The following is a 12,543-nucleotide window of genomic DNA, read 5'->3' as shown; positions in this document are numbered from 1 at the left end:
TTACCAGGAAATAATTTTTTATGAATATATTTGAAAAGCGTCGTAAACTTGGAAGATCGTAAGCTGAGCCCATCGTAACCCGGAGACCATCTGTATTTGTTTTGAAATGATCTGCCATTTAGCACCTTTGGCAAAGACATACTTATTAGAGTTTTATAACCACTTATGGCTTTGAAATTTATTTATCTGATGAATGGCGTAAAGCTACAATTATTCCTATCCCCCAAACCTGGAAAAGATCCCAGTAATGTAAACAGTTACAGACCAACTTCTTTGATAAGTTGTTTATGCAAATTATTAGAAAAAATAGTAAATGCTCAACTAACATGGCACATTCGAGAAAATAGAATTTTGACTCCCACTCAATTTGGGTCACAATGTAACAGATCAACGCTGGATTCTCTAACTTGGAAGACCACATACGAAGAGGATTTGAACGAAAACAAATTACTATAGCTGTCTTTTTTTGACACTGAAAAGGTATATGATACTACATGGAGATATGCAATACTAAAAATGTTACATAAAAACAGCATCCGTGGATATTTACCTAGGTTTATCGAAAACTTTCTGACAAATTGCACTTTTCAAGTGAGAATTGATGATGTATTGTCAAGTACATTTCCTCTTGAAAATGGTGTTCCACAAGGAAGTGTCCTTAGTGGCACACTGTTTACTTTAGCAATAAATGATATCAGCAATAATCTACCTGTCAGAATTAATAGTAACTTGTATATGGATGATTTGCCATATATTATTCAACATTTTGCATAAAACATGCAGAACGAATCATTATTAAATTGTAATAAAAACAGATGAATGGACCTCATATGTAGGTTGTAAATTTTCTAGCAAAAAACTCGAGCAGTAATGTTTTATAAAAATAAAAAGTGGAAAAAAGGTGAAGAAATAGATTTAAAAATTAGAAACCATAGTACAGTACACCAGTTGGCCAAACAGCAAAATTTTTGGGATTAGTATTCGATACTCACTTGAACTGGAAAGCCCACATAACACATGTAAAATCAAAATGTAAATAGCATTAAATCTAATTAAAAAACTATTCGAACACTACTTGGGGAGCCGATAGACATATCTTACTGTACTGTATAGAGCAACAGTTCTGTCTATTATTGATTATGGAAGCGAAGTATATGGCTCAGCATCTGATGCAGCACTGTAAATGTTAGACCTTGTTCACAATGAAGGCGTTAGAATATGCTCAGGAGCCTTTAGATCGTCACCAAAATCATCTTTGCAAGTTGAATGTGGTGAACTACCTCTGTCTCTCCATAGAGACCTAGTAATAATGAAAAGTGCTCAAAGAATTCAGACAAGTGATTCCCCAACAAAAAAATTATTTGAATTAAGAGATATATTTATAAATAACCATCCTCCACCTTTCCCAAGTAGAGCTAGAAGATTGTTTGAGTTGTTGAATATAAATATACAAGTGCCTTTAATAGTAAAATCATCTCCTCCCTGGATAATGAATAAAATGAGAATTTGCACACCTGAAATATTTATCAAAAAGTTACCCATATACACCAGAACACCATAGACAACATACAGTAGAGCATATAAACTGAAAAGGTCCATGTTACACAATATACACAGATGGATCTAAATCAGAGCACGGAGTGGGATATGCTGCAGTGTCCCAAGGCAAAACTTATCAATTCTCTCTTCCTAATAATGCTTCAGTATTCACAGCAGAATTGTGTGCAATTGTGTCAGCTATAAAAATAATTAAAGAAACATCATCAATTCTCACTTGAAAAGGGATCAAAGGAAATGAAGAAGCAGATAAAGCAGCCAAAGAAGCAACGCACAGGACAAGATCAAATGTGAATATCCCTGTTACTGATTATGTAACAGACATAAAGGTGGGTGTCATAAACAAATGGCAATTCATATGGAATGTAGAACCTGAAAATAATAAATTAAAAGAAATAAAACATAAAGTTGAAAAATGGAGTTCATCATATCAGAGAGAGTGACATGCACAAGTAATTCTAACATGTCTCAGAATAGGCCATACTCGTCTGACACATGGACACTTAATGAGCAGCCCACGTGGCCCAGCTCCCGAGTGCTCGGAGTGCAAGGTGATGGTAACGGTCAAACATTTATTGTGTGAGTGTCCAAAGTATGACCAACAGCGACTGTCAACTTTTGGAAATAAATCAATAAATGAAATTTTGTCAGAATCTTTTACATTTTCAGTTGTTCCGATTTTGTTGTTCATGAGGAACTGTGGTTTGATAGATAAAGTATAAAAATAAGTAAATAAAACCATGAAAACATGGCATTTGTTGGATTTAAATTAAAAATTTTTTTATTAGATTATTATGAATTTTAATATACCTTTTTAGTGTGGAAGCATGAGTAAATTTATTTATTTTGTGTATGTATTACAGTACGAGAACATGTGCTTATGTGGTATTTTATCCTCATCCTTTGGGGCCAGCCCTATAAGAGCTGAAAGTCAGCTCAGTGGTCTGGTTAAACTACTTTAATACTACTACTGTACTCCACCTTGTTTTTAGTTAAACGGCCAGCTCCAGCTTGCTGAAAGTTAATTCCCCTATGTAAAGACCTTAGGTTTGTACATAGGAAAAATACAAATTACTTAAAAATTTGTCATGTTTACCTGTTTATAACTGTACTTTGGAATAAGTTGTCAGATTTTCCTGTGGCAATAGAATTGGTCAGTAGTCAGATTGGCTCATTTGTAGCATTGGTGTGTCATTGTTTGTTTGTTTAGGTGGTCAGAGCTATCTTGTTGAACTAGGGTTACTTAGTGTTTGGTAGTATTTAAAAATCATTTGTTCATCATTATATGCAATAATAGTCAGCAGGGTTTAAGTCTTGAAGCCTAGTAATTTGTCAGTTTGTAGTTAGATAATAAAGTATTTCCTTCTTAGCTAAACTTGAGTGGATTCAATCTGTGAGCATCAATGTTCCTTGACTTTGGTTGTTGGGAGATTTAGGATGTACGAAATCACTAAGAATTTTTACACTTTTATTTTTTTTTTATCTTACTGACTGTATTTTGTTCCCTAGGTAGAACTTTCTCTGGGTTCCTTTAACTGCATGGGCAAAGTCCTGTGGCTGCACTGTATGTAGGTTAGCCAAAAAAAATTGTTAGGATGATGTTGGTGGTCCACTAAGGGTCACAGTTATTTTAGTTTTTATATGATGGCCACCTTTAGGGTATTTTCATGGTTAGGACAGAATGTCACACTGCTGCACCTCACCTGGACACTAATCAGACCTCAGTCACTTGTGTATTGTACTACAGGCAGTTCTTGCTTATTCGCGGCATCGGTCAGTGGCGTTTCAGATTTACAGCGCTTGGCTAACGACGTCATTAACCAGATTTTTGGTGAAGGCAAGCGATTTTTGGCGTTGATAACTGGTTAATCAGCATCAATAAGTGGTTAATGGCACCGTTAAGCAGTTTATTGGCGCTTACGTCATAAACGCCATTTATTACCATAATTGTGATGTTTTGGTAATCAACAATTTTAGGTTATTGGCACTCGCCGGAGACGGAACCCCCGCTGTTAACCAAAGACTGCCTACTAAAGGGGAAGCTTCCTTTCCCATGCGCCTTTTGCTATGTTCAAGTTACATCACTTCTGATTTAGTAGGGCCATTGGCTTCCAGCAGTGACATCCTTACATATGAGCCAATCTGCCTCCTCTTCCAGTATTTGATGAAAAAATTAGAAGTATTTTCTAATTAAAAATTTTAGTCCATACTAGTATTTCTAGTTTTTTAAAAATAATTAATTTTAATAATTAAGCCACTAAACATCGTGATTAAACTTCTTAATTACTGTAAATAGCCTTCAAGAGAAATCATTCCACTGTTTTAGTGTAAAATTTTGGGTTATTAGTGAGGATATTTCTGGCATGCGTGTGGCATTTCTTGTTTAATTAGATTACATGTCTCCAGACATCTTTTGCAGATTTGTGTTCATGAGAGAAGTCTTTCATTTTTGTAGGCTCTTACAGATACCCCCATGTGGAGCTTTTTTTGTCAATATATGTTTGTATGATAATAACTCTGTTAAAAAAATATTATTATGTACACAGCCTCTCATTTGTATTTATAAAGTTAGTAGTTACAATTTTAGATTTCTTTTGTTATCTTATATACAATATTTCATTATTTATGAGGGAATGTAGGTTATGTTTTACCATAATTATTTGTACTTCAATGGTGGATGGAATTTTAGATGATGGTGACCATGTAGCTTTTACAGCACATTGTTATTATTACAGTATTACCGCTAGACTCCCAAAGTTTGTTTACCAAAAGTATTTATTATAGTTTCTTAAATGTAGAAAGCATTGCAGCTTGGACTTAAAGAGAAGTGGCAAAGAACAATAAGTCCTATGTATGTTGTGCTACACAAGACACATCAAACAGTACCCTCGTACTGGCGGGGATGCTGCAAAGAAACTCAGATACTGTCAGCAGTACAGAAGAAAAAAGAAAACATGGGGATATATGGAACAGAATGCTAAGTCAGGGGATGGTATACAGTATTTGGACAATTAAAAATCATGCATACCCATGAGTATTAATATTAGTGTGTAAATTTCTCATGATTTCTTTATTGTTATCCTACATATATGTTTTGATTTCATAGCATGAACTATTAATAATTTTAGGTTCGTAAAAGTGAGGTTGTGAAAGCAAATGGTCTTCTGGAGATGAATTGGGATTGCTCATCAGAAGAAGAAGTACAAACGCTAGCAGAAATTCTTATTAGTGGTGCCAAAGAAAGACGAAGACATCGGAGGGAGAATGCCGTACATTAAGTTGGAAATACAAAAAATTGGGGATTTTCAGTTGAGTATAGAGTATAGTACATATAAAGAGTTTTGAAATAAGTTCTAGAACTATCATGTTGTCATGTTCTTTTATATAAAAAGTTGAATTCCATATATCTCTTTTGGGAGTAGGATTTTTTTTAGATTTATCATGTATGTTAGCATGAAAAAGGTAACCAAATTCTGGTATACATATTCTGGAAAAAATTAAAATACCTGTTTCTTCACTGCCCATCACCACTAGGTCATTTTGAAGCTGCTTACTTACCTGAGAAGGCAGTAAAACTTTTATAATGTCATGTTGGGTGGCCTGCTCCTCCACAAGTTTTTGAGGATATTCCTCAAGTCTGTTTGGCAAGGAAGGTTCCTTTAGTTCATTGTCCATTGTTTTGATCACACCACAGTCCTAAAGGTCTTCATTAATGTTGTAGCCCCGGATGCTTTCTTTGATATCGGGCTTTTTGAAGTACAATGACCTCGTTATCAATTGATATGAGTTTCTTGACTAAAAAAGAGAATTTATATGGGAAGAGCTTTATAAATCAGCAGTCTAATAAAAATTCAGGATGAAGTACAATGACAATTGGCTCGTTATCAATTGATATGAGTTTGATATGACACTAAAAAAAAGAGAATTTATATGGGAATGTAGCTTTATAAATCAGCAGTCTAATAAAAATTCAGGATTTAGATACTAACAAGGCTGTCTTAAAAGCCTCATCCCTATCTGCAGAATTATAACCAAAGTTGGCAGGCCATTTGAGTTCCTTAGAAAACTAATTCCCACAGCTGGAACTGGACATTAGTAGTCTTCCAGGGATCATCTGGATAACCTTCAGCAGACTTAGCTTAGTGGTAAGATAAGTGGAACTTCCTTCTGCCAAAGACTTATTGCTTTCAATGTATGCCTTAAAGGAAGGTTGGGGCTACAACTGAGATGTGGGATAGTTTGCATAGCGCAGTTGTGTTTTCTGATTTCCGTGTTCAAGTGAGGTCAAATTCATTCCTGCTTTCTGCTGACATCTGCATTCAGGTGCATTTGTTTTATTTTCTGTTCCCTCACCCTCATAGTCAATTGTTTATTACCTTATCCTATAAATTCTCTCTGCAGGCTGATTTCTCCTTGGAGCCCTCTTGGGTTAATACAGTCAACCCCCGGAATTCGCGGGGGATGGGGACCACAACCACCCGCAAATAGCTAAAATCCACAAATACTTGACATCCCCCTCACAAAATGGTTACAACTGCTTATTTTAATAGTTCAAACACCAAAGACCCCCTTTAAAAATGTTTATAATTGCCTATTTTAAAAGTTCAACCATCAGTTGTATACCTTAAACTATCATCCGACACCAAATATACCTTAAACTATCATCCTAAAACACTTTAATATAGTTCAAAGTCATCTTACAACATTACCTTAAAAATATATGGCTTACAGCTAAGTGTGAAAATTATTGAAGTTATCCCTATATTCAGGCACATCCATTTTCTCTCATACAGTATTAAAGCAATCCAGATTTCTTTTCACAGTACATAGGAGAAACACTGGGAATGCACAAATGCTGTACAGTACCTAAATATTTAATATGCATTGAAAATAATAAATTTTATTGATATTTTGCCGTGTTTACATTAATAATATTTGAAAATTAGTAAATCATGTTTTTTTCATAAAAATTTATTTAGTCACAAAAATAACATGAAAATACAGTAAATAGTGAATTTTTCTGGACAAAAAAATCCGCGAATTACTGAATTTTCTGTGAATAATTTGGGGATAAGTTCCACAGAAAAATTGGCGAATAGGTGAAGCCGCGACTCCTGAACCACGAATAGGTGGGGGTTGACTGTAGTCTGTTGACTCATTCCATAAGAGTTCTCAGCTGAAGATTTAAAGAAAGAAAGAAAGAAAGATGAATTGTACAACTAACACTGTAGGCATTTGGAAGAATACCTTTTTAACAAAGTGCCAGGTGTTATGTAGGGCAATTCTACAGTGGTGAGTTAACTCAGGGATGAATGCAGTGTCAAAGCCTCTTGTAAAGTACCAATCACTATCAGATGTTCAGTTGTAGGTAGAGTTCACGATACCATTCTCATCCCCAGATACATCCTAAAAAGTCTTTAAAATTAATTGCTTCCAAAAATATGTACAATATGGTAGTGTACATTAAAGCCCAACAAAATTGTAGTCAAATGCTTTAGTTCTACCTACTTAGGCTTATAAGATTTGTAAAATACACAACTCATACAATATTGAAAAAAACCATAAACACCTTTTTGTTTGTGTTTTAACAATTACTGTATATAAAACTCCTTCATTTGATGTAGTACAGCATTGTACTTCATACAATACTGTAGTGTTACATAAATATGTTTTTCACTTTCACTGTGTATGTGCATTTGTACATGGACACATATGCACACAAGTTAATAAAAACACTGTATAAGGTAGAGGGGGACCACAGTAAGTGCGAAGATTTACTTAATGCAATGTATATATTATGAATAATATTGTACTGCATATCATAAATGTCAATGAAAGTACTGTATTGGAGAGAAATAGATAGTGGGCATCACAGTAAGTTTGCAGTATTTTGTAATGCTCATGTAAATATATACACAACACATAACCCAATAATTTTTTATAAATTCGTGTAAGGAAATGTTTTGTAAGTTTGATTAAAAATGATTGCAGTAGTGTGACTACCCATTCTGGAATATGGGTACTATATGCATGCAGTTACACTTTATAAAAAAAAAATCTAAATTTTTGAGCATGATAGTGCCAAATAAACAAATTACTTTCCAAGCATAAATTTAATCATGTATTGCAAGTACTGTACATTACATTAAGTAACTGTTTTTATACTGTAGATAGAATTTTTTAACATTAAGAAAAATAACCACACACTGCAACGTACAAAAGCAAAGAATGCAAAATTGCGTTTTTTATTATTTTACCAGACCTAGATGCATCTGGTAAGTACAGCAGTGAAATCCAATAAGTTAAGGTCTGTTGAGGTGCGTGGTTTTAGATTACCTGTTTAACATAGTAATGAAAATGGCATTATTTTCACAGTTACAAGGAGTGTCATTTTACATCAAAATGTAAATTCTTAGTAAATTAAGCATAGCTGAATATTATGGAGCCTAATGTTTGGGAATACTTATGGATGTTTTAGGATAGGTATTGTTAACAAGAAACCTTAGATATTAATTCTTGACTGTGTAATAACCTAAGGGTATTTCAATTAGCCATATACTTTCCATGTTCATAATCTAAAAGCACACACTGTTAAATTTATTAGTATTATCTACCATACAGCTATTGATCGGTCCTGAATTCGATGTTTATATTTATACAGATCTGTTACCAGTTGTAAAAGACCATATTTAAACTGAAGTATTTTGAAATAATTGTTGTGCACTTAAGCTTTTCTGTTTTAATCCCAGAATTTTATCATCAATACAATCAATAAAATTACTTTTCTTTCAGCTTCTCCATTGATTTCTTGCAAAAACTAGTTAAAATCAACAAAAAGATTTCTCCTGTTATGACTTCTTGCCCTTGTGGGTCTGTAATGAAATTTTCAAAAGCTTAATTACAAATGCAAGTTTTGTTGGTAATCAAGTTACCAGAATTATTATTCAACCATAGTCTTAAACTTAACAATATATTTTCTAGTTCTAACCTTTCGTTATGAGCATTTGCCCTGTTTTTTATTATCATCATAAATAACTTTATTGCACAGACTTCTTTGATTATTATCCTTAGATGTAAAGGTGAGCTACTTTGAAATACATAATGTTACAAATACCGCATCTGATTAAGTAAATTATTCCTGAATATATTGGTGCACTGTACAGGTTTTATAATCTTGGAACATGTCAGTATTTGAGATAGCCAGACATGTTGCATAATATACAAAGTATGTAGCACTTGTTCGTACTGATTAGTGTAGGGAGTATTGAGGAAAAGTAAATTGAACAAAAATTTTATAGATTGAGAAGATAGGCAAAGTATAGTGATGAGAAATATAGAGATGGAAAATTGATTAAAAGCAAAATTACTGTCCACTAGAAACAGGTCTGGGTCATCTTCCAACTCTTCTGTTGTCCACAGGAGTCAAGCTGACAGTAGCAAACTTCTCCAAGCCATCTTCATTTCCTTTTCATCACTTTCTCATTTATGTGTGGAACTAATATAATATTGTCGATGGTATAAAATCTCACTCATCCAAACCTCACAGGAAGCTGGAGATGAGAGGAGATTTGTGGAAGACAAGATACAGGAAAGAAATGATGGGAAGAATTTCACAAATGCCCTTTGCATCACTTGGCGGAGGTGATGATGATGACATTTGCAAGCTAACAGTAATAAATGCCAGGTAAGGTTACTTGTAGTAGGAAAAAATATGTAGTAGTAGAGGAAAAGAATAGAAGACCCAAGCATGGTATTGTGTAAATCACATCATACAAAAGTGAGGCTAGGGTTTATCCTTGTATGTAAACATTCTGCCACAAAGGTTTCTTTCTTATTTTTGATCTCTCTCTTTATCTTATTACTTTGACTTCCCCCTGATGAGGTTGGGGGGGCCACTTAGGGCTTCATTGCAGAAAGTATGCTCATTTATGGCTACTCTCTCTGCTTTGGATTCAACCAAACATAGGGACCTTTAATTTCTTTACTCCTCTTCCCATTAATTTTCCCCTTCCCCTTCTTCCTCTTTTGTTGACAACCTTTGCATGGCATTGAATTATGGACACTACTGCTCTTGTAATTTTGAAGGAGGGTGGAGTTGGACGGCATGCCACTCCACCCGTAGAACTAGAGTGCCTGATATGGTCGAGCAAGGGGAAATTTTCATGTCAAACCATGCCCTCAGTGCTAGTCCAATCTTGATGGACTGACGACCCTTAAGGCACTGAGGGTATGGTGTATATCCAGGTGAGGATCCCAGGGCAGTTACCATTGTGGGTAACAGCATTGCTCTTCCCGTAGTTGGGCCTCCTTGGTGAGAGGGACCTCATCCTGGATGAAATTATAACATTCATTATATGGCAAACACATCTAACTCTTCTATGACTTCTGGCATGGATATGGTCTTTTCTAAAACTTGCATACATATATGGCAGCCCCAAAATACACAAGGACGGCTGCCCACTATGCCCTATTGTTTCTAGTATGAAATCTCTTAAGAAAACTTAGCTGTTTGGTTTGCTGGAGAACTAGGAATATACTTAGGTAAATTTTCAGTATCGCATATTAAACATTCAGTAGATTTCATAGAGAAAGTTAAGAACAAGAACATAAAGGGACACATGGTTAGTTTTGATGTACAGGTTGACCATCACTAACCCGGCAGCATTGGGACCTAGAGGGTGCTGGATTAGCCATTTATTATGCTAGAATACACGAAACACAGTAGCTAAGCACCTCATCCTAGAATTAAAATATCCCATAAATCAGTACAGGTTGGTTAATAAAGAAAAGACAATTATCAAATACAGGTAGTACTTGAGTTACGATAATTCAACTTACAATATTTCGAGTTTACGATGGGGTTAGTAATTAATACCGATCTGAAAAATATTTAGAAATATTTTTAGATTTGTGCAGCAAGGCAGGCAGGCAGCGAGAGAGACTAACTTACAATAGACCAATTTCTTTTCCCCCATCTCTTTATTCCATCTGCTAATTAAAAAAGTAAAAGAGAATAAAAGTATTGTTAGTAACGTTATACTCTTGCGTAAATGCGTAGAGCCATAAACAACCGAACAGGAAACTGTTGTTTTGCTAATAATCGTATCGGAAAACAACTGTTTTGCTTGTATTTCAACCATCCTACGGTAATACACAATTACTGTAGTTATGTTACAAATGACGTTAAGTACTGTACAATAGGACTGAGATATTTTTTACACTACTGTATACCCTTATTCGCTTTGGAGAAAAGATCGGCAGGGAAATATACTGCTACAGTAACTTTAAGCTGCAAGTTGTAGCTGAAGCTGAGAACACAATGTTCAAGCTGCTAATGACTATAAATTATCGTGCATCGGCAACATGGATGAAACTTGACCATAAATAAAACTGGAGAGAATGTATTTTAATCAAAACTACTGGGCATGAAAAATACAAATTACTACTGTTTTCATGCCGATAAAAGATAAATACGTAAAGCTCGTATTATGATGAAATCAAGAGAAAATAGCAAACGGAATCTTGATTTTTTTTACACAAAACAAACATGCCCCCAAAACGGCCAGCCGTTATTCCCGCGATCGTCATATATTAACGAAAAAATAGCTAAATTAATTTCACAATGAGACATATTTAAGTTATATTTCAACTTAAAAACACTTCGTATAACAAAAAATATCCTTGTCCCAAATAAATAAAGTATCCATATTCATTTACGCTAACTAGAATCAAGAAAAGCGCTTTGAACTTAGTTAAATGCGGCGAAATAAACACCACGATATCGATTCCCATAACAAAACATTGATCGCAGTTTATAATACAAAAGCAATATGAGAATATACACAATTGGAAACAATGTAGTAAAGCATAACTTTTTACAAGATCCATGAAAAAGATGCACATTCGTTATGTTGATGTTTGTATAATACTGTTAACGTGAATAGAGTTCAGTATAATGTAGGCTAGGCTATGAGTTTGTTGATGCAGCACACTGCGCCACCAAATGGAAGAAGAGCGAGTTAGCGCAGCGACCCGGGAAATTTGAAAATTAGTGCGGAAACATTAGAAATTACTCTAGCCGAAATTTGTGCCGGATTACTGATTGTTCCGGACTACTGATTGCCGGATTAGTGATGGTCAACCTGTAGTAGCTTAACTCACCAATGTCCCCTTAGATAAAGTTTTAGAATTTCTAGAGACTAAACATAATGAGGGCATTTTCAATCCAAACATAGAAATAAGTGTCTTCCTTGAGATGATCAAATTATGTGTTAGTGATACTTATTTTATGTTTGAGGGACAAGTATACAAACAAATATGGAGTAGCTATGGGGTCCTCATCATCACCAACACTCGCTAATATCCATATGGAATATTTTGAGACCAATCTCGTTCTTAATATTAATGTCCCTAACTTGAATTGTAAGGTTGGTGGAGATATGTGGATGATATTTTTGCCATTCTGCAGGGTGATGAAAGTGAAATGGAAAATTCTAGACGAACTCAGTAGTTTTGATAACAACATCCAGTACACTCTAGAGAAAAGTAACAGTAATAAACTGCCCTTTTTAGACTTCCTGATAGAAAGGAAAGAAATAGAATATGAATTCAGCACATATAGAAAGCCCACACACACATAAACTCGTTTATTCATTTCTTCTCTTTTCATAGTCATGATATAAAAATAGGTGTTCTAGCAGGTTTATTTCTTAGGGCAATGAGAACGTGTGACCCTTGTAAGATAGATAAAGAAATAAATTACACTGATAAAAGCTGTGATCCATTAGCATACCTGGAATGGTTCAGAAAAAGGGCACTCAACAAAGCTAGGAGGATTTTTTACAGGGAAAATGCAGAGTACATGGAATACACAAAACAAGAAAATAGTTGCCCTCCCTTATATGCCTAAAATGAAACAAATTACATAAAAATTAAAGAAATTAACCCTTAAACGCCGACTGGATGTATCGTAAGTCGACTAAAATT

The 12,543-nt window shown here is 34.6% G+C and overlaps 1 protein-coding gene across 4 annotated transcripts in view; it reads left to right on the top strand.

Moving 5' to 3' along the window:
• Positions 1-12,543, top strand: part of LOC136840977 (uncharacterized) — a 263,752-nt gene that overhangs the window by 165,253 nt on the left and 85,956 nt on the right. For 2 of the 4 annotated variants that reach the window (XM_067107982.1, XM_067107981.1), the window contains exon 8: positions 9,104-9,241. In XM_067107982.1, coding sequence (XP_066964083.1) covers positions 9,104-9,202 — 99 coding nt within the window. In that variant the 3' untranslated portion in view covers positions 9,203-9,241. Of the gene's footprint in view, positions 1-4,685; positions 5,085-9,103; positions 9,242-12,543 lie in introns of those variants that run through there. The other 2 variants (XM_067107980.1, XM_067107979.1) reach the window with 2 other exon arrangements.

The sequence above is a fragment of the Macrobrachium rosenbergii genome, chromosome 8 (genome assembly GCF_040412425.1).
Source record: "Macrobrachium rosenbergii isolate ZJJX-2024 chromosome 8, ASM4041242v1, whole genome shotgun sequence".
NCBI classification, from domain to species: Eukaryota; Metazoa; Arthropoda; class Malacostraca; order Decapoda; family Palaemonidae; genus Macrobrachium; species Macrobrachium rosenbergii.
This window is presented reverse-complemented; position numbering and strand designations above follow the sequence as displayed.